This window comes from Triticum aestivum, chromosome 3B (assembly GCF_018294505.1).
Source record: "Triticum aestivum cultivar Chinese Spring chromosome 3B, IWGSC CS RefSeq v2.1, whole genome shotgun sequence".
Taxonomy (NCBI): domain Eukaryota; kingdom Viridiplantae; phylum Streptophyta; class Magnoliopsida; order Poales; family Poaceae; genus Triticum; species Triticum aestivum.
Window position 1 is genome coordinate 127,067,582 of NC_057801.1, and position 21,235 is coordinate 127,088,816.

The window sequence follows — 21,235 nt, forward strand, 5'->3', positions numbered from 1 at the left end:
GCGTTACTCTGTTCTTATGAACTTAATACTCTAGATGCATGCTGGATAGCGGTCGATGTGTGGAGTAATAGTAGTAGATACAGGCAGGAGTCGGTCTACTTGTTGCGGACGTGATGCCTATATACATGATCATGCCTAGATAATCTCATAATTATTCGCTTTTCTATCAATTGCTCGACAATAATTTGTTCACCCACCGTAATACTTATGCTATCTTAAGAGAAGCCACTAGTGAAACCTATGGCCCCCGGGTCTATCTTTTATCATATAAGCTTTCAATCTACTTTTATTTGCATCTTTACTTTTCAAATCTATATTATAAAATACCAAAAATATATCTATCTTATCATACTATATCTATCAGATCTCACTTTCGCAAGTGGCCGTGAAGGGATTGACAACCCCTTTTATTGTGTTAGTTGCGAGCTCTTTGTTTATTTGTGTAGGTGCGTGGGACTTTTGAGGAGCCTCCTACTGGATTGATACCTTGGTTCTCAAAAACTGAGGGAAATACTTACGCTACTATTGTTGCATCACCCTTTCCTCTTCAAGGAAAACCAACGCAAGCTCAAGACGTAGCAAGAAGGATTTCTGGCGCTGTTGCCGGGGAGGTCTTCACTCAAGTGAAGACATAACAAGTACCCATCACAAACTTATCTCCCTCGCATTTACATTATTTGCCATTTGCCTCTTGTTTCCCTCTCCCCCACTTCACCTTTGCCGTTTTATTCGCCCTCTCTTTCCCAATCTCCTCTCTTTTTCGCTTTCCTTTTTCTGTTTGCTTGTGTGTTGGATTATTTGTTGCCATGGTGCAAGATAATGCCAAATTGTGTGAGTTCTCCAATACCAATAATAATGATTTCCTTAGTACTCCGATTGCTCCTCTTAATGATGTTGAGTCTTGTGAAATCAATACTGCTTTGTTGAATCTTGTTATGAAAGATCAATTCGCCGGTATTCCTAGTGAAGATGCCGCTACCCATCGAAACAACTTTGTTGATTTGTGTGATATGCAAAAGAAGAAAGATACGGATAATGATATTGTTAAATTGAAGTTATTTCGGTTTTCACTTAGAGATCATGCTAAAGTTTGGTTTTCGTCTTTGCCTAAAAATAGTATTGATTCTTGGAACAAGTGCAAAGATGCTTTTATCTCTAAATATTTTCCTCCCGCTATGATCATCGCTCTTAGGAACGATATTATGAATTTTAAACAACTTGATCAAGAGCATGTTGCCCAATCTTGGGAAAGAATGAAATTGATGATTCGCAATTGCCCTACTCATGGTTTGAATTTATGGATGATCATACAAAAAATGTATGCCGGTTTGAACTTTGCTTCTAGAAATCTTTTAGATTCGGCCGCGGGAGGCACGTTTATGGAAATCACTTTAGGAGATGCTATAAAACTTCTTGATAATATTATGGCTAATTATTCTCAATGGCACAGCGAAAGATCTACTAGTAAAAAAGTGCATGTTGTAGAAGAAATTAATGTATTGAGTGGAAAGATGGATGAACTTATGAAATTGTTTGCTACTAAGAATGCTCCACTTGATCCCAATGATATGCCTTTATCTACTTTGATTGAGAAGAATAATGAATCTATGGATGTGAATTTTGTTGGTAGGAATAGTTTTGGAAACAATGCTTATAGAGGAAACTTTAATCCTAGACCATTCCCTACTAATTCCTCTAATAGTTATCGAAATTCCTACAATGATTCTTATGGTAATTTTAATAAGATGCCCTCTGATTTTGAGAATAGTGTGAAAGAATTTATGATTTCTCAAAATAATCTTGAGAATTTTTATGCTAGGAACGTTGATAGACTTTCGCTTGATGTTGATTCTCTTAAAATTAGATCTACTCCTCCTAAGCATGATATCAATGAGTCTCTCAAAGCCATGAGAATTTCCATTGATGAGTGCAAGGAAAGAACCGCTAGATTGCGTGCTAGGAAAGATTGCTTTGTAAAGGCGTGTTCTTCTAGTTTCCGTGAAAATAATGATGAAGATCTTAAAGTTATTGATGTGTCCCCTATTAGATCTTTGTTTTGCAATATGAATCTTAATAATAATGGGACTGGAGATGATTCAACTTTAGTTAGAAGGCGTCCCAATAATTCGGAGTTTTTAGATCTTGATGCTAAATTTGGTAAAAGTGGGATTGGAGAGGTCATGACTTTAAATAGCATTGAACCCACTATCTCGGATTTCAAGGAATTTGATTATGATAATTGTTCTTTAGAAGGTTGTATTTCCTTGTTGCAATCCGTTGTTAATTCTCCTCATGCTTGTAGTCAAAATAAAGCTTTTACCAAACATATCGTTGATGCCTTGATGCAATCCTATGATGAAAAACTTAATTTGGAAGTTTCTATACCTAGAAAACTTAATGATGAGTGGGAACCTACTATAAAGATTAAAATTAAAGATCATGAGTGTTTTGCTTTGTGTGATTTAGGTGCTAGTGTTTCCACGATTCCGAAAACTTTATGTGATATTCTAGGTTTCCATGATCTTGATGATTGCTCTTTAAATTTGCACCTTGCGGATTCCACCATTAAAAAGGCAATGGGAAGGATCAATGATGTTCTCATTGTTGCAAATAGAAATTGTGTGCCCGTAGATTTTATCGTTCTTGATATTGATTGCAATCTTTCTTGCCCTATTATTCTTGGTAGACCTTTCCTTAGAACGATTGGCGCGATTATTGATATGAAGGAAGGAAATATTAGATTCCAATTTCCATTAAAGAAAGGCATGGAGCACTTTCCTAGAAAGAAAGTCAAATTACCTTATGAGTCTATCATGCAGGCTACTTATGAATTGAGTGCCAAAGATGGCACTACTTAGATCTATCTTCGCTTTTATGCCTAGCTAGGGGCGTTAAACGATAGCGCTAGTTGGGAGGCAACCCAATTTTATTTGTGTTTTTTGTTTTTTGTTTCTGTTTAGTAATAAATTTTTCATCTACCTTCTGTTTAGATGTGTTTTTATGTTTTAATTAGTGTTTGTGCCAAGTAGAACCTATAGGATAACCTATGATGATAGTTAATTTGATTCTGCTGAAAAACAGAAACTTTGCAAGCACGAAATTAGTTTTGTTAAATCACAGAAACGTGTTTTTGCGTTGATTATTTTTGCTGTAGATCAATAGACAAATTGTCCAGGACTTCCTATTTTGGTAGGATTTTTAGAGTTCCAGAAGTTTGCGTTAGTTACAGATTGCTACAGACTATTCTGTTTTTGATAGATTCTGCCTTTCGTGTGTTGTTTGCTTATTTTGATGCATCTATGGCTAGTATTAAGTGGTATGAACCATAGAGAACTTTAAATACAGTAGGTTTAACACCAATATAAATAAATAATGAGTTCATTATAGTACCTTATGTGGTGATTTTGTTTTCTTTCACTAACGGAGCTTATAAGATTTCCCGTTGAGTTTTGTGTTGTGAAGTTTTCAAGTTTTGGGTAGGGATTTAATGGACTATGGAATAAGGAGTGGCAAAAGCCTAAGCTTGGGGATGCCCATGGCACCCCAAGATATTCAAGAATAGCCAAAATCCTAAGCCTGGGGATGCCCTGGGAAGGTATCCCCTCTTTCGTCTTCGTTCATTGGTAACTTTACTTGGAGCTATATTTTTATTCACCACATGATATGTGTTTTTCTTGGAGCGTCGTGTCTGATATTAGTATTTGCTTTTTAGTTTTCCACAATCATCCTTGCTGTACACACCTTTTGGGAGAAGCCTACTTGATTGAAATTTATTAGAATACTCTATGTGCTTCACTTATATCTTTTGAGCTAGATAGTTTTTGCTCTAATGCTTCACTTATATCTTTTAGAGCACGGCGGTGGCTTAATTTTGTAGAAATTGCTAGTCTATCATGCTTCACTTATATTATTTTGAGAGTCTCTTAGAACAGCATGGTATTTTCTATGGTTATAAAATTGGTCCTAGAATGGTAGGCATCCAAGTTGGGTATAATAAAAACTATCATAGGAAGTGAATTGGATGCTATGATCAATTTGATACTTGATAATTGTTTTGAGATATGGAGGTAGTGATATTAAAGTCATGCTAGTTGGGTGATTATGAATTTAAAGAATGCTTGTGTTGAAGTTAGCAAGAACCGTAGCATGCACATATAGTTAAAGTTGTGGAACAAATTTGAAACATGAAGTGTCCTTTGATTGTGCATCTTTATGGATGGCGGTCGGCGACGAGCGATGGTCTTTTCCTACCAATCTATCCCTCTAGGAGCATGCGGGTAGTGCTTGATTTTTGATGACTTCTAAATTTTTGCAATAAGTATATGAGTTCTTTTAACTAATGTTGAGTCTATGGATTATATGCACTTTTACCTTTCCATCATTGCTAGCCTCTTCGGTACCGTGCATTGCCCTTTCTCACCTTGAGAGTTGGTGCAAACTTCGCCGGTGCATCCAAACCCCGTGATATGTTACGCTCTATCACACATAAACCTCCTTATATCTTCCTCAAAACAGCCACCGTACCTACCTATTATGGCATTTCCATAGCCATTCCGAGATATATTGCCATGCAACTTTCCACCGTTCCGTTTATCATCATGACACGCATTACTTTTGTCATATTGCCATTGCATGATCATATAGTTGACATCGTATTTGTGGCAAAGCCACCATGCATAATTTTTCATACATGTCACTCTTGATTCATTGCACCATCCCGGTACACCGCCGGAGGCATTCATATAGAGTCATATCTTGTTCTAGTTTCGAGTTGTAATTCATGTGTTGTAAATCAATGAAAGTGTGATGATCATCATTATTAGAGCATTGTCCCCAAAAAGAAAAAAGGAAAAAAAGAAAGGCCAAAATAAAAAAAGGGGGGGCAAAGAAAAAAAAGAAAAAAAAGGAGAAAAAAAACAAAAAATAAATAAATAAAAAGGGGCAACGTTACTATCTCTTTTTTCCACACTTGTGCTTTAAAGTAGCACCATGTCCTTCATATAGCGAGTCTCATATATTGTGCTTTAAAGTAGCACCATATTTTTCATATAGAGAGTCTCATATGTTGTCACTTTCGTATACTAGTGGGAATTTTTCATTATAGAACTTGGCTTGTATATTCCTACGATGGGCTTCCTCAAATGCCCTAGGTCTTCATGAGCAAGCAAGTTGGATGCACACCCACTTAGTTTCCTTTGTTGAGCTTTCATTCATTTATAGCTCTAGTGCATCCGTTGCATGGCAATCCCTAGTCCTCATGTTGACATCAATTGATGGGCATCTCCATAGCCCGTTGATTATCCTCGTCAATGTGAGACTTTCTCCTTTTTTTGTTTTCTCCACACAATCCCCATCATCATATTCTATTCCACCCATAGTGCTATATCCATGGCTCACGCTCATGTATTGCATGAAAGTTGAAAAAGTTTGAGATTATTTAAGTACGAAACAATTGCTTGGCTTGTCATCGGGGGTGTAGAATTTGGGAACATTTTTGTGTGACGAAAATGAAGCATAGCATAACTATATGATTTTGTAGGGATGAACTTTCTTTAGCCATGTTATTTTGAGAAGACATAATTGCTTTTATTAGTATGCTTGAAGTGTTACTATTTCTTTTGTCAATGTGAACTTTTATTTTGAATCATTTGGATCTGAACATTCATGCCACAATAAAGAAAATTACATTGTGAATTATGCTAGGTAGCATTCCACATCAAAAATTCTGTTTTTATCATTTACCTACTCGAGGACGAGCAGGAATTAAGCTTGGGGATGCTTGATACGTCTCCAACGTATCTATAATTTTTTATTGTTCCATGCTATTATATTACCCCTTTTGGATGTCTATGGGCTTTACTTTACACATTCATATCATTTTTGGGACTAACCTACTAACCGGAGGCCCATCCCATATTGTTGCTTTTTTGCCTATTTCAGTATTTCAAAGAAAAGGAATATCAAATGGAGTCCAAATAGAATGAAACCTTCGGGAGCGTGATTTTTGGAACGAACGTGATCCAAAGGACTTGGAGTGCAAGCCAAGAAGCAGCTGAGGCGGCCACAAGGGTGGAGGGCGCGCCCACCCCCCTGGGCGCGCCCCCCTATCTCGTGGGCCCCTCGGGCAGCCACCGACCTACTTCTTCCTCCTATATATACTCACGTACCTCGAAAACATCCAGGGAGCCAACGAAAAACAATTTCCACCGCCGTAACCTTCTGTATCCGCGAGATCCCATCTTGGAGCCTTTGTCGGTGCTCCACCGGAGGGGGAATCGACCACGGAGGGCTTCTACATCAACACCATAGCCCCTCCGATGAGTTGTGAGTAGTTTACCACAGACCTTCAGGTCCATAGTTATTAGCTAGATGGCTTCTTCTCTCTTTTTGGATCTCAATACCATGTTCTCCCCCTCTCTTGTGGAGATCTATTCAATGTAACTCTTTTTGCGGTGTGTTTGTCGAGATCTGATGAATTGTGGGTTTATGACCAAGTTTATCTATGAGAAATATTTGAATCTCTTCTGAATTCTTTTATGTATGATTGAGTTATCTTTGCAAGTCTCTTCGAATTATCAGTTTGGTTTGGCCTACTAGATTGATCTTTCTTGCCATGGGAGAAGTGCTTAGCTTTGGGTTCAATCTTGCGGTGTCCTTACCCAGTGACAGCAGGGGCAGCAAGGTCCGTATTGTATTGTTGCCATCGAGGATAAAAAGATGGGGTTTATATCATATTGCATGAGTTTATCCCTCTACATCATGTCATCTTTCTTAATGCGTTACTCTGTTCTTATGAACTTAATACTCTAGATGCATGCTGGATAGCGGTCGATGTGTGGAGTAATAGTAGTAGATGGATGCAGGAGTCGGTCTACTTGTTGCGGACGTGATGCCTATATACATGATCATGCCTATATAATCTCATAATTATTCGCTTTTCTATCAATTGCTTGACAGTAATTTGTTCACCCACCGTAATACTTATGCTATCTTGAGAGAAGCCACTAGTGAAACCTATGGCCCCCGGCTCTATCTTTTATCATATAAGCTTTCAATCTACTTTTATTTGCATCTTTACTTTTCCAATCTATATTATAAAATATCAAAAATATATTTATCTTATCTTACTATTTCTATCAGATCTCACTTTTACAAGTGGCTGTGAAGGGATTGACAACCCCTTTATTGCGTTGGTTGTGAGTTCTTTGTTTGTTTGTGTAGGTGCGTGGGACTTTTGAGGAGCCTCCTACTGGATTGATACCTTGGTTCTCAAAAACTGAGGGAAATACTTACGCTACTATTGCTGCATCACCCTTTCCTCTTCAAGGAAAACCAACGCAAGCTCAAGACGTGGCATGCGGTGCCTCCCTCCGCAAAATTCCACCTCGGTCATATTGTTGTAGTGCTTAGGCGAAGCCCTGCGTCGGTAACTTCATCAACACCGTCAACACGCCGTCGTGCTGACAGAACTCTCCCTTGGCCTCAACTGGATCTAGAGTTCGAGGGACATCACCGAGTTGAACGTGTGGAGATCGTGGAGGTGTCGTGTTTTCGATACTTGATCGGTTGGATCGCGAAGACGTTCGACTACATCAACCACGTCACTAGACACTTCCGCTTATGGTCTACGAGGGTACATGGACAACACTCTCTCGCTCATTGCTATGTATCACATAGATCTTGCCTGATTGTAGGATTTTTTTTGAAATTACTGCGTTCCCCAATAGTGGCATTAGAGCCAGGTTTATGTGTAGATGTTATATGCACGAGTAGAACACAATGAGTTCTGGGCGATAATAGTGATACTGCTTACCAGCATGTCATACTTTGATTTGGCGGTATTGTTGGATGAAGTGGCCCGAACCGACATTACGCGTACGCTTATGCGAGACTGGTTCTATCGACGTGCTTCGCACACAGGTGGCTGGCGGGTGTCAGTTTCTCCAACTTTAGCTGAATCGAGTGTGACTACGCCCGGTCCTTGTTGAAGGTTAAAACAGCGCACTTGACGAAAAATTATTGTGGTTTTGATGCGTAGGTAAGAACGGTTCTTGTTCAGCCCGTAGCAGCCACGTAAAACTTGCAACAACAAAGTAGAGGACGTCTAACTTGTTTTTGCAGGGCATGTTGTGATGTGATATGGTCAAGACATGATGCTAAATTTTATTGTATGAGATGATCATGCACTACTAGAGAAAACCCTAGTAGTAGCGCGGGTTTAATGCCCACTAGTAGCGCGGGCAGCCGCGCTACTAATAAGGCGCTACAGCTATTACTTAGCAGTAGCGCACGCGACATGCGCTACTGCTAAGACACATAGCGGCAGTGCTTGTTATCTACCGCGATGCTACTAATCTAGCTAGTAGCAGCGTGTTTACTATCCATCGCTACTAGTATTCTTTTTTTCTTTTTTTCTTTTTAGTGTATTTATACGCCGTTATACAAATTTTGGTACAATGTCAATTATGAGATTTATATCATTATGTCCATAACAGTGTGTCACATGAAGGTGGATTAGGTTCAAGTGGAGGCAATATGTGGTGCATGTCAAAAGTATACTACTAATCCAAACTTGATCTAGTTTGGACTAGTAGTACTTTCGATGTGCACCACATGTTGCATCCACTTGAATCTAATCCGCCAGCACAAGCTATTTAATCATCATCATAGTCATTAGCACCAACAGTATTTATTTAATCACCACTAACACTAGCTCATAATAATCATGATAGTCATTACAACCAACACTATCTATTTAATCATCATAGTCATAGTGTAGCACATCATCATCTTGAAACTCATTTCTAGCTAGCTAATCACTCCTGCTATCTCTCTCTAGGTAAAATAACATAAAACATGTGTAGCTCTCCTCCTTCATAAAGTTGGAGCATGCAGATGAACCTGTCTCTTAATCGTGGGATGTGCTTCTGATTGCTGCCCCTAGTACTTGTCTGCGCTCCTCCATCACATATTTGGTACAGTCTTTCACTATTAAGAATTCGTCGCTAATCCTGAATGCACTATAGTGATTTGTAGGATATCTTGGACGTAAGCTAACAATACTCATGGTACCTTTAGTCTCGATCCCATAAGGCACAACATTCATCGGGAGTCCCTGTTGAAGAACATCGTATGGTAACATACTTAGCAATGAAGTTTAGCTTAAAAAATAATGTATGGAAAAGATGCACTAAGGACAAATAGTAAAAATCTTACCCTCTTTCCTAAATAGATGTGACCGTAGTTCATTACGAACACTATTGGTCGCACGTTTTCAGTACTAACATTTCTAAATCCAGGAAGAAAATTTGTCTTGACAGTATCAAGATCCGCAAGCCATGAAACAAAATGACTTAGCTCCTCGCAGTTTAGTTCAGGCCCCGGACAGTAGTAGGTCCTGTCTACCAAGCGCTGGACATGTTTCTTGAACGGAAATAAGCTGACAATAGAAATTAGTTGTCAACTATTTTTGAATAAACAATATCAAAGACATAAATATGGTTGAGAAACTCACATAATGGTATAACTGGAGGCGTCTGCACATCGACCCAGATGTCGGTATTACCTTCAATATCATCTTCTGGACGAATATCAAAGCTGATAACCATATCAGGCTCAAATGCATAAGTCTTGCATAGTGCTCGCCATGTTTTGCATCCAAAATAGGTGTAGTCGTCTGAATTGTATAATTTTGCATGGAAAATATAACCATGCTCGGTCTTCAAGTAAACTTTCTTTACCTCCATAGTACGACTGAAACCTATCTTATCCAATACAAAAACTCTTGCATGGCAGGGGATACGCTAGTAGAATAGTAAAAAAATTATAAGTTGAAGCAAATGAAGCAGATGTCATGCTTAATTACGAAAAAAGACTTGTCGTTGTGACTTACTGTATCCACTTCGAAGTTCTCGTCCAGCTTGATGCTGAAGCGCCTATCATCATCTAGGAAGATTCGTCGCACAGGCGCGCTCGTCTTTGCAGTATTTGCAAATACCGAAATCCTTTTCATCGTCAGACATTTCCTATGTTCATAGTTAAAACATTAATTGAAAATCGATCGAAGACAACTACCAGGATACTCAACACACAAATCTGGGGCACTCGATATTTCCTACATATTCTGGCACAAGTCATGCCAAAATTCACGGAAAAATCTGGCATGACCTTTGCTAAAATAGGACATATCGAGCGCCTGAAATTTGCCGAAACGGAAATGAATCAACACTCCGGCAAAACATAGGCCACTCAGAGGTGTAACCTGCAAACATGACCGGCCACTTGGGCAAGCACATATCCTATTTGAGCAACACAAGATATACATTTCAAAATATCTTATAGGACTCAAATTAGCATGCATTCAATAAGCAAAAGTAAATCATCTCATGCGTCCGTACATCGTCGAATATTATCACTAATACATCCTGAATAGTATTATACATATAACATCACTAATACAACTAAAACCCTAGCACACGACGGGTATCGGCGCGGGCGGTGGACACCCACAGAGAAGGAGCCATCACGGGATCATAGCTCCAGTGAGATCCCTAGAGAACCTGCCAGGTATTGGAGAACCTGTGCTCCAATGCAAACAAGTAGCGACGGACGTGCGCGTCCTCCTCACTGACACGGTGACGCACCACCTCCATGGGGTCCTCGAGCCTCTAGACCGTCACTGGCCCACGCGACTGCCACCAAAGAAGGTTCGGGTCAATGATAGGCTGGCTCCTCACCAACCTGTGCCCCCCGGTAGGTAGCGCCTCCCAATACCACCCCGGCGGAGCCCAGTCCCGGACATGGCTCATCTGGTCAAGCAGGTGTCGTCCTACGCCGACTCGACGATGAGGATGGGAGATAGGCATCGTCCACGTCAATGCGGGAAAAATTGTTTTAACTAAAAAAATAGCAACAAGTTCTTACTAACTAGTCTCTACTACTAATAAACAATCAAACATAAACTTTTTTAAACGCACCTCACAAATATACACGAACCCATTATCACCGCAGGATTAGACCCATTAAACTCAATCCAACCGCTACCCTTGATCTAATCCGTTTTCTGTGTACACTTAGCAATTTACTTTGACTGACCGCACTCCACCCGCGTCCCCAACCTCTCTTCCGTGATTAGCGCTCAATCCATCGCGTAACAAACTCCGCGCCGAGTCCTCGACTCCTACAATCATGCACTCAAGGCAACAACAAGAAAAAGAAACTAGCGGCCATCAAGCAACAAAACAACCCGGAGGATGAGGAGTCTTCGTTCTCGACCGCTGCTGAGATGGATTTCTTCAGGAGGGCCGTCCGGGAGCGGGAGTGGAGCCACGCTGTTGGTGATGAACCGAAGCGCGTGGCGCTCGGCCCGCGATGGCGTGGCCCTTGTCAAGCAGCGACGGCGGTGTTAGCATTATTCCTAAACGTCCGAGCAGCGACGGCAGATGACTAATGGTTGTTGACGATGGCAGGCGGCGCATGTGGCATCGCAAGGAGGCGGGCTTGTTATGAGGGTGGTCGAGGCGGTTCACTGTGGAACTCGGGCTCTGCGAACTGCGGGCATGGCATGGCAATGAAGGCAGCGGATCCTGGGCATGCCTCACGCGACGCGGCGGCGGCGGGCAGCCGGTGGGACGCTGGGGCGATGGCGGGAACGCGTATATGTGTGGCCAGGAGGCCGGGCTCGGCGCATCACCTGCGCAGGCTCATGGCAGCGGTAACTGACAGCGCGCTCAACCAGAGACCGGCGGCGGACATCGGTGCCGGCGACAGCGGCCAGCGCTTCGTGGCGACACGCGCGGCCAACATGGCCAGGGTGCCTTGCGGAGCAGCGGCTGCCCGACGAGTGGTGGCGGTGCGCGGGCGGTGGCCAGTGCGCACAGGAAGCAAGCTTGGCGACAGCATGTGTGCCGTGCGCAGGCCAGCTCAGCGTGAAGCACACAAACACGAGGTGCGCATCCGACTGCTGCTACTTCACAACTGTATTTTGTAGTTGTTGCTACGTCATGAGCGAGGTGCTGAGGAACGAAGTCAGCCTCGACGCAATCAAATATAGTACACCGCACTGCGGAGCAATGCCGTCAAGAAGTCAATGGTGAAGTGCATTTTAGGTACAAACGTCAGGTTTCAATTGCACAACTATAGAGTGGAGTATTGCTAATGGTGAAGTGCATTTGTATTATCTGCATTTTTATTTTAAAGCAATACTCTGTAAAGTTTTTCACTGCCCATGTACATATTTTCAACTTTGTCTAATAAAACCAAAGTTCAGATTATATTTGGTCAGCCAAAACTGTGGTTTATACAGTACCCTGTTCATTTCAACATACCAGTGTTTATGATATTCCAACTTTTGACATCACTATATTTTTATAAGTCCAACACCTGATGAAGATCTTCTTTTGACAGTTTTTGACATCACCAACTTTTGACAGGTTTTATAACCAACTTTTGACGTCACTATATATTATTTTTACCATTGTATAGCTTGTGCACATTCGAATCGGCACATCTTGAACACGGGTAAATATGAACCCGCTTTTCAAAAATGTACTTTCAACCCATTTTGTAATGTCAAAAAAAAATTAAAAAAAAATTGTGTGCATACATGTTCGCAATAATATGTCCGAGGGACAAAAATTTATGAAAAAAGACTTTTATTTTGTCCCAGCAAAAAAGACAAATTTTAGTACTTCTAAATAATGTTTCACGACACAATGTTTTGTCTTTTTTGCACAGGCCACAAAAAAAATTGTCTTCCCGTGAAACTTGCTGCACACACATAGAATATGGAGATGTCCACACGCACCTGTTTCTGAATATTTTGACATTTTATAATATGTTTTTCAAAGCGGGTTCATATGTACCCGGGTCATCCACGCACTTCCCATGCATATTGTTCATATTTCGTTATATCCTTCGCAACATTGCAAGATCTATCTAAAAAGATGAGTTAAGAAGATGCCTCTAGGTATGATCCAGTTAATAACTGTGTTTATTGTGAACCAACTTGTGGTTGGATGGTTTGGACTGTGGTATCTCCAGCCCACCAGGGTTCAAATCCTGGTGCTCGCATTTATTCCTGGATTTATTTCAGGATTTCCGGCGATGCGCATTCAGTTGGAGGAGACATTCGTGTTGACGACGAGGCGGCTACGGTGACTTCGTAAATTTCAAGATGATATGCCGGCTCAGTCTTTCGAAGGTGCTCATAGGGATAGGGTGTGTGTGCATGTTCATAGGGGTGAGTGTATGCGCGTGTATATGAGCGCTTGTGTCTATACTGAGTTCAAAAAAAATAAAAAAAATAACTGTGTTTATTTAAATAATTGTTTCATGACTAAAATGTACAAGAAAGTTTACTTCTACGCTCATTCGTGCATTGCACGTGCACGCTTATTAGTTCTATTAATTCAACTAGGTCTTACTAAAAATAAACTTACTATAAATAAAAATAAACTAGTACCTAATTAGTACCTAGTTCTTACTAACTAATTAGTACCTAGGAACTACTGCCCTAATTACCATATAAGTATCCATTTTTTTAACTAGGGTTCGTACTACCTAATTAGATAGGGTTAATACTAATTGTAATTAACTAACTAGCACTAAAAATAGCCTAGGGTTCATACTAACTAGCACTAAATAGCTAGGGTTCATACTAACAAAGAGCAGAGAAGAGGGAAGTGAAGAGAGCTTACAGAGGGCGGGGAGAGAGATGGGGTCGGGGGAGACGGCTGCATCGAGGCGCGGCGAGGTGGGGTCGGGGGAGAGGGCGGCGAGGCGGGTCGAGGGAGACGGCGTCTGAGAGCGAGGGCGGGGGCTCCGGCAAGGTTGAGGTCGAGGAGGAGGAGGCACAGGCGCGCGACGACGTCGAGGGGCAGACTCCAGCGGAGAGCGAGGGCAGGGCCTCCAGCGAGGGCGAGGGCAGGGGTTCCAGCGGAGGCGATGAAGGAGAGAAGAGAGAGTGGAGAATTGGGAGAGGAAGCAGAGGAGAGGGAAGCCCGCGTGGGGGTTAGGTGAAAATAGCTTTAACAGTAGCGTGGGGAGCGAAAACGCGTTGCTGCTAAAATCCGTAGCAGTAGGGCGCCCTGACAAACTCGCTACTGCTAAGATGGGCCCGTCCTGTGCTTTGTTCAAACTTAGCAGTAGCGCCCTACCCTAAAAGTGCGCTTCTACTAATTTTGTAGTAGTAGCGCGGTTTTTCGAAGGGTGCTACTACTATACCTAGCACGTCGGGAACGGTGTGGCAATTATAGTAGTAGCGCGTTTTGTTCCTCCCGCGCTACTGCTAAGTGGATAACAGTAGCGCCCTTTAAGCCAACGCGCCACTGCTAAGTAACAGTAGCGCCTCATTTTAACACGCGCTACTGGTAAGATTCTATGTATAAGGTTTTCCCTAGTAGTGATGTTTTGTAACAGAGTTGTCGGCAACTGGCAGGAGCTATATGGTTGTCGCTTTATTGTATGCAATGCAATCGCCCTGTAGTTGTTTTTACTTTATCACTAAGCAGTAGCGATAGTCGTAGAAACAATAGTTGGCGAGACGACAACGATGCTATGATGGAGATCAAGGTGTCGCGCCGGTGACGATGGTGATCATGACGGTGCTTTGGACATGGTGATCAAAGGCACAAGATGATGATGGCCATATCATATCACTTATATTGATTGCATGTGATGTTTATCCTTTATGCATCTTATTTTGCTTAATTCGATAGTAGCATTATAAGATGATCTCTCATTAAATTTCAAGGTACAAGTGTTCTCCCTGAGTATGCACCGTTGCTACAGTTCATCATGCTGAGACACCACGTGATGATTGGGTGTGATAATCTCTACGTTCTCATACAACGGGTGCAAGCCAGTTTTGCACATGCAGAATACTCGGGTTAAACTTGACGAGCCTAGCATATGCAGATATGGCCTCGGAACACTGAGACCGAAAGGTCGAGCGTGTATCATATAGTAGATGTGATCAACATAGTGATGTTCACCATTGAAAACTACTCTATCTCACGTGATGATCGGACATGGTTTAGTTGATATGGATCACGTGATCACTTAGATGATTAGAGGGATGTCTATCTAAATGGGAGTTCTTAACTAATATGATTAATTGAACTTTAATTTATCATGAACTTAGTCCTGGTAGTATTAGCATATCTATGTTGTAGATCAATAGCTCGCGGTGTAGCTCCCCGTTTATTTTATGATATGTTCCTAGAGAAAATTAAGTTGAAAGATGTTGGTAGCAATGATGCGGACTAGGTCCGTGATCTGAGGATTATCTTCATTGCTGCACAGAAGCATTATGTCCTTGATGCACCGGTAGGTGACATAACTATTGCAGGAGCAGATGCAGACATTATGAACGTTTTTGACAAGCTCGGTATGATGACTACTTGATAGTTTAGTGCACTATGCTTTACGGCTTAGAACTGGGACTTCAATTCAATGCCATGGAGCATATAAGATGTTCCAAGAGTTGAAATTGGTATTTCATACTCATACCCGTGTCAAGAGGTATGAGACCTCTGACAGTACTTTGCATACAAGATGGAGGAGAATAGCTCAACTAGTGAGCATGTGCTCAGATTGTCTGGGTACTACAATTGCTTGAATCAAGTGGGAGTTCATCTTCCAGATAAGATAGTAATTGACAAAGTTCTCTAGTCACTATCACCAAGTTACTAGAACTTCTTGATGAACTATAATATGCAAGGGATAACGAAAACAATTCCCAAGCTCTTCACGGTGTTAAAATTGGCGAAGGTAGAAATCAGGAAAAGCATCAAGTGTTGATGGTTATCAAGACCACTAGTTTCAAGAAAAGGGAAAAGGGATAGAAAGGGAACTTCAAGAAGAATGACAAACAAGTTGTCACTCCCGTGAAGAAGCCCAAAGCTAGACCCAAGCCTGAAACTGAGTGCTTCTACTGGAAAGGAAATGGTCACTGGAAGTGGAACTGCCCTAGATACTTGGCGGATAAGGATGGCAAAGTGAACAAAGGTATATTTGATATACATGTTATTGATGTGTATTTTTCTAGTGTTTATAGCAACCCCCCTAGGTATTTGATACTGGTTCAGTTGCTAAGAGTAGTAACTCGAAATAGGAGTTGCAAAATAAACAGAGACTAGTTAAGGGCGAGGTGATGATGTGTGTTGGAAGTGATTCCAAGGTTGATAAGATCACCATCGCACACTCCCTTTACCTTTGGAATTGGTGTTGAACCTAAAATAAATGTTATTTGGTGTTTGCGTTGAGCATGAATATGATTGGATCATGTTTATTGCAATAGGTTTATTCATTTAAGTCAAAGAATAATTGTTATTCTATTTACATGAATAAAACCTTCTATGGTCATACACTCAATATAAATGGTTTATTGAATCTCGATTGTAGTGATACACATATTCATAGTATTCAAGCCAAAAGATGCAAAGTTAATAATGATAGTGCAACTTATTTGTGGCACTGCCGTTTAGGTCATATTGGTGTAAAGCGCATGAAGAAACTCCATGCTGATGGGCTTTTGGAATCACTTGATTATGAATCACTTGATGCTTGCGAACCATGCCTCATGGGCAAGATGACTAAAACTCTGTTCTCCGGAACAATGGAGCGAGCAACTGACTTATTGGAAATAATACATACTTATGCATACGGTCCGATGAGTATTGAGGCTCACGGCGGGTATCGTTATTTTCTTACCTTCACAGATGATTTGAGCAGATATGGGTATATCTACTTGATGAAACATAGGTCTGAAACATTTGAAAAGTTCAAAGAAATTTCAAAGTGAAGTGGAAAATCATCATAACAAGAAAATAAAGTTTCTATGATCTAATCGCGGAGACGAATATTTGAGTTACGAGTTTGGTCTTCATTTGAAACAATGTGGAATAGTTTCGCAACTCACGCCACCTGGAACACCACATCGTAATGGTGTGTCCGAACGTCATAACCGTACTTTATAAGATATGGTACAATCTATGATGTCTCTTACCGATTTACCACTATCGTTTTGGGGTTATGCATTAGAGACAGCTGCATTCACGTTAAATAGGACACCATCTAAATCCGTTGAGACGAGACCTTATGAACTGTGGTTTGGCAAGAAACCCAAGTTGTCATTTCTTAAAGTTTGGGGTTGCAATGCTTATGTGAAAAAACTTCAAACTGATAAGCTCTAACCCAAATCGGATAAATATGTCTTCATAGCATACCCAAAGGAGATTGTTGGGTACACCTTCTATCATAGATCCGAAGGCAAGACATTTGTTGTTAAGAATGGATCCTTTCTAGAGAAGGAGTTTCTTTCGAAAGAAGTGAGTGGGAGGAAAGTAGAACTTGATGAGGTAATTGTACCTTCTCCCGAATTGGAAAGAAGTTCATCACAGAAATCAGTTCTAGTGATGCGTACACCAATTAGTGAGGAATCTAATGATCATGATCATGAAACTTCATATCAAGTTACTACCGAACCTCGTAGGTCAACCAAAGTACATTCCGCACCAGAGTGGTACGGTAATCCTGTTCTGGAAGTCATGTTACTAGACCATGATGAACCTATGAACTACGAGGAAGTGATGATGAGCCCAGATTCCGCAAAATGGCTTGAGGCCCTGAAATCTAAGATAGGATCCATGTATGAGAACAAAGTACGGACTTTGGTTGACTTGCCCGATGATTGATGTCTACTACGCAACCTTCTTCTTGTAGATGTTGTTGGGACTCCAAGTGTAGAGGTTTGTAGGACAGTAGCAAATTTCCATCAAGTGGATGACCTAAGGTTTATCAATCCATGGGAGGCGTAGGATGAGGATGGTCTCTCTCAAGCAACCCCGCAACCAAATAACAAAGAGTCTCTTGTGTCCCCAACACACCCAATACAATGGTAAATTGTATAGGTGCACTAGTTCGGCGAAAAGATGGTGATACGAGTGCAATATGGATGGTAGATCACTACAAAAAAATACACTTCCGTGATGATACGTTTTTGTCACAGTAGGTCGCAGGTTTTTGCCATGCATGTACATCCATGACAAATTTATGACAGAATCAAGATAGTCATACCTGTGCTGTCGTAGAAGTGTTCCATGACATTACCAAAATTATCATCACGGAAGTGTCCACTTCCATGACGATAAATCGCGCGTCGCAGAAGTGCTTTCGTCAAGGGTGACCGACACGTGGCATCCACCGTAACGGAACGCCGTTAAGCTATCGGGTCGGGTTTTGGATCCGATAACCTATTAACAGCCCCGACCAATGGGGATTTTCCACGTGTAAAATCATCATTGGCTGGAGGAAACACGTGTCGGCTCACCGTTGGGACAGATGTCATCCACTCATTGGACAGAAGGCGCCTATGATACGTCGACACGTGGCACGGCCCAACAGAGGCCCATTCCTGTGAAAAGGCCGGCCCGTTTGACTTGGTCAAAAGGTGGCGGGCCGGCCCATGGAAAGCCTGTTAACGGCCTGTTCGCATATAGCCCATTTACAGCCCGCTAACCCAAGGCCCGTTACGCCCTATCCGAATTAGGCCCAGTAGCGTCATCTGGGCCATCCAATATGATTCCAGCCCGTTTTCACTTCTGGCCCATGTATGGCCCATGACGTCTTTCGGCCCATATGAGGCCCTATGTAACTCTTGGCCTATTAACGGCCCGTGGTGAAACTGGCCCGCAATGAACAGTGTATCACTTTACACCCATTAACGGCCCGTGGTGAAACTGGCCCGTAATGAACAGTATATCACTTTATACCCATTAAGGGCCCGTTATTCAGTTGGGCCGTTTCCAGCAAATGTTATCTTTCGGCCTTCTCAGAGCCCATTTATTCTTGGGCTCATTTCCAGCATTCGTTTACTTACGGCCCGTTACTGTCATTTTCTGCTTGTGGGCCAAATTCAGCCCGTGGTTACATCGGCCCGTTTGTGGTCCGTTAATACGTTGGGCCGTTTTCATAGCGTCATCAAATACGGCCTATTAACGATGGCCCGTTATGGTCATACGGCCCGTATAAGGCCCATTGATGATACGGCCCGTAGAAGGCCCATTGTTTCTACGGCCCGTAGAAGGCCCATTGTTTCTACGGCCCGTAGAAGGCCTACTGTTTCTACGGCCCGTAGAAGGCCCACTGTTTCTACGGCCCGTAGGAGGCCCAGTGTCACTACAGTAAATATTAGCCCATGGTTATTGTGGCCTAGTTTTAAAAAGAACTGCACTGACTACAAGCAAACAAATAAACAAGACAACAAGGAAATAAATAAGCAAGCAACTTATGCTAGGCTATCACGGCTGTTACACATATTACATCCACTGGGCATCAAAGTTCGCCACCAGTGCAAATATAGGGAACAAAGCAGCATATCATATACACTGGTTGTCAAAGTTGGCGACCAGCGCAAATAAACGCCGCAGCAAAACAAATCCAGAACTGAAACCACTTCAGAAGATCTCAAGAAACAATATCCTGGGTACCCATAATGCTGGCAAGATGCTTAGCAAGCTTATTAACTTTCTCTTGTTTGGCGCTTAAATCCTCCAGCGCTTGCTGTTGCACCAGAAAATATGCATCTGAATTCTGCAGGGACTTCCTCAGTCCTTCAGCTTCCTGTCGCAGCACATCTGATCGATGTCTTTCAACTTGAAGTTGAGACTCAAGAAGACGAACTGATTCAGGCAGCGAGTTCGAAGAGCTTGTGCCAGCAGTAGTGGCCAGTAACTCGAACACTACATCAAGACAGGACTTTTGGGTTCCCTCACTGTCGTCAAGATAGTTTTTATCAGCTTTCTTGGAGACCAACAGGGATGTCTCACTATCTTGAACCTTATCTGCATTACTTCCTTTACCATTGGATAACGCGGTACTGTTCTCCAATATTTTGTCCGCATTCTAAAAGAGAAACAAGCAGACACATCACATGTTTACCATGTTGTATATGAAACTCATTTTGGTAAATGAGTTCAGTAGTAAAGTGGACAGGATAACAGCATGAAACAAACATATATCTATGTACCATGGTCACTTTATGGTCTATATCATTCTAGTTTTTGTTGCCAAATCAAGATAGAGACACAGTTCAAATAATATTTGTTCAAGACAAAGCAGAATAGACAGAATATAAGTGTGGGTAACTATAGAGCAATAACAACACTTGTAATGTGCATGACATGAGAACATAACTGTTTATTCAATTGAAACTGAAATCAACATAGAGCAGGTTACAACAGCAAACCAGTTAAAGAAACAGGTTTAAAACATACCTGTTGCGCCATTGGAGTTTCAATTCCATCCTTCAAATTTGAAAATAGTTGGTATGAGTAAATACAGTAATGCAAGAGCAAAGGAGTATGAACCATAGCTACAGAACCTGACCTGAGAACAAATCTTCTTCTCCTTTAAGCGTTGAGTTGGGATTCGGAGTGGTGGTCCTCGTGCTTTGGGCACTGCAGTTCCCTTACTAACCGCTCGTGTTTGGGTGCTCTGTGGTGGAGACGGTGCTGTGTCAACTGGAACTGGGTTACTATCTGCCGGGGTTGGGGTTAGAAGGGGTGTAGCTGGTTCTCTGTCCAACTGGGTAGGGGTACAATCTGCGAGAGTCTGGGTTATGTGTGGTGGATCTGGTCCTTGGGCAAGTACAACCGTGGTTCTATCTGCATCAACTGGTAGCACTATCTTTTCTGAAGACCGTGTTGTTACTCCCTTAGATACTGCCATCACGCTCTCCAATTCAAATGGCTGATAAACAAGAAAAGTAATTGAAAGTATAGACATTGTATGATAGACAGGTGCAATGGATAGTGGGGAATAAAAGAGGGCATGAAATAATTCATATTTATGTTGTCTAGCCAAACAGGATAGCATGACATAATTTCACATTATGATGGCTAACTAAAAAAGATGGAAAGACATAGTTCAAAATATGAGACTATGTAAACAGGATGACATGACATAACTATATAATGTGTTTATTAAATAGGTTGGCATGCCATAATTCACATACATTCATGGATAGAATGCCATAATTCTAAATATGATGACTGTAAACACTAAACAGGATGAGATGATATAACTATATGATGTCTTTATTAAATGGGTTGCCATGCCATAATTCAGATAGATGATGTGTATGTACTATGTAAACATGATGGCATGATATAATTCAAATATATGATTTATATAGTAAGCAAGTAAGCAGATGGCAATCTATATATGATGTAAA

The 21,235-nt window shown here is 41.5% G+C and overlaps 1 protein-coding gene across 1 annotated transcript; it reads left to right on the plus strand.

Annotated features, from left to right (window-relative positions):
- The first annotated feature begins 11,208 nt into the window (after positions 1–11,208).
- On the plus strand, positions 11,209–12,577 carry LOC123065017 (uncharacterized). The gene is made up of 2 exons (XM_044488392.1): positions 11,209–11,403; positions 11,469–12,577. Exons 1-2 carry the CDS (start codon positions 11,253–11,255, stop codon positions 11,987–11,989), a joined length of 672 nt encoding a protein of 223 aa, XP_044344327.1. The 5' UTR covers positions 11,209–11,252; the 3' UTR covers positions 11,990–12,577.
- Positions 12,578–21,235: the final 8,658 nt, after the last annotated feature.

Coding starts and splice junctions, on each gene's coding strand:
- LOC123065017 (XM_044488392.1), top strand. CDS start 11,253: ATGAGGAGTCTTCGTTCTCGACCGCTGCTGAGATGGATTTCTTCAGGA. Junction 11,404..11,468: donor TGTCAAGCAGCGACGGCGGT/GTTAGCATTATT, acceptor TGACGATGGCAG/GCGGCGCATGTGGCATCGCA.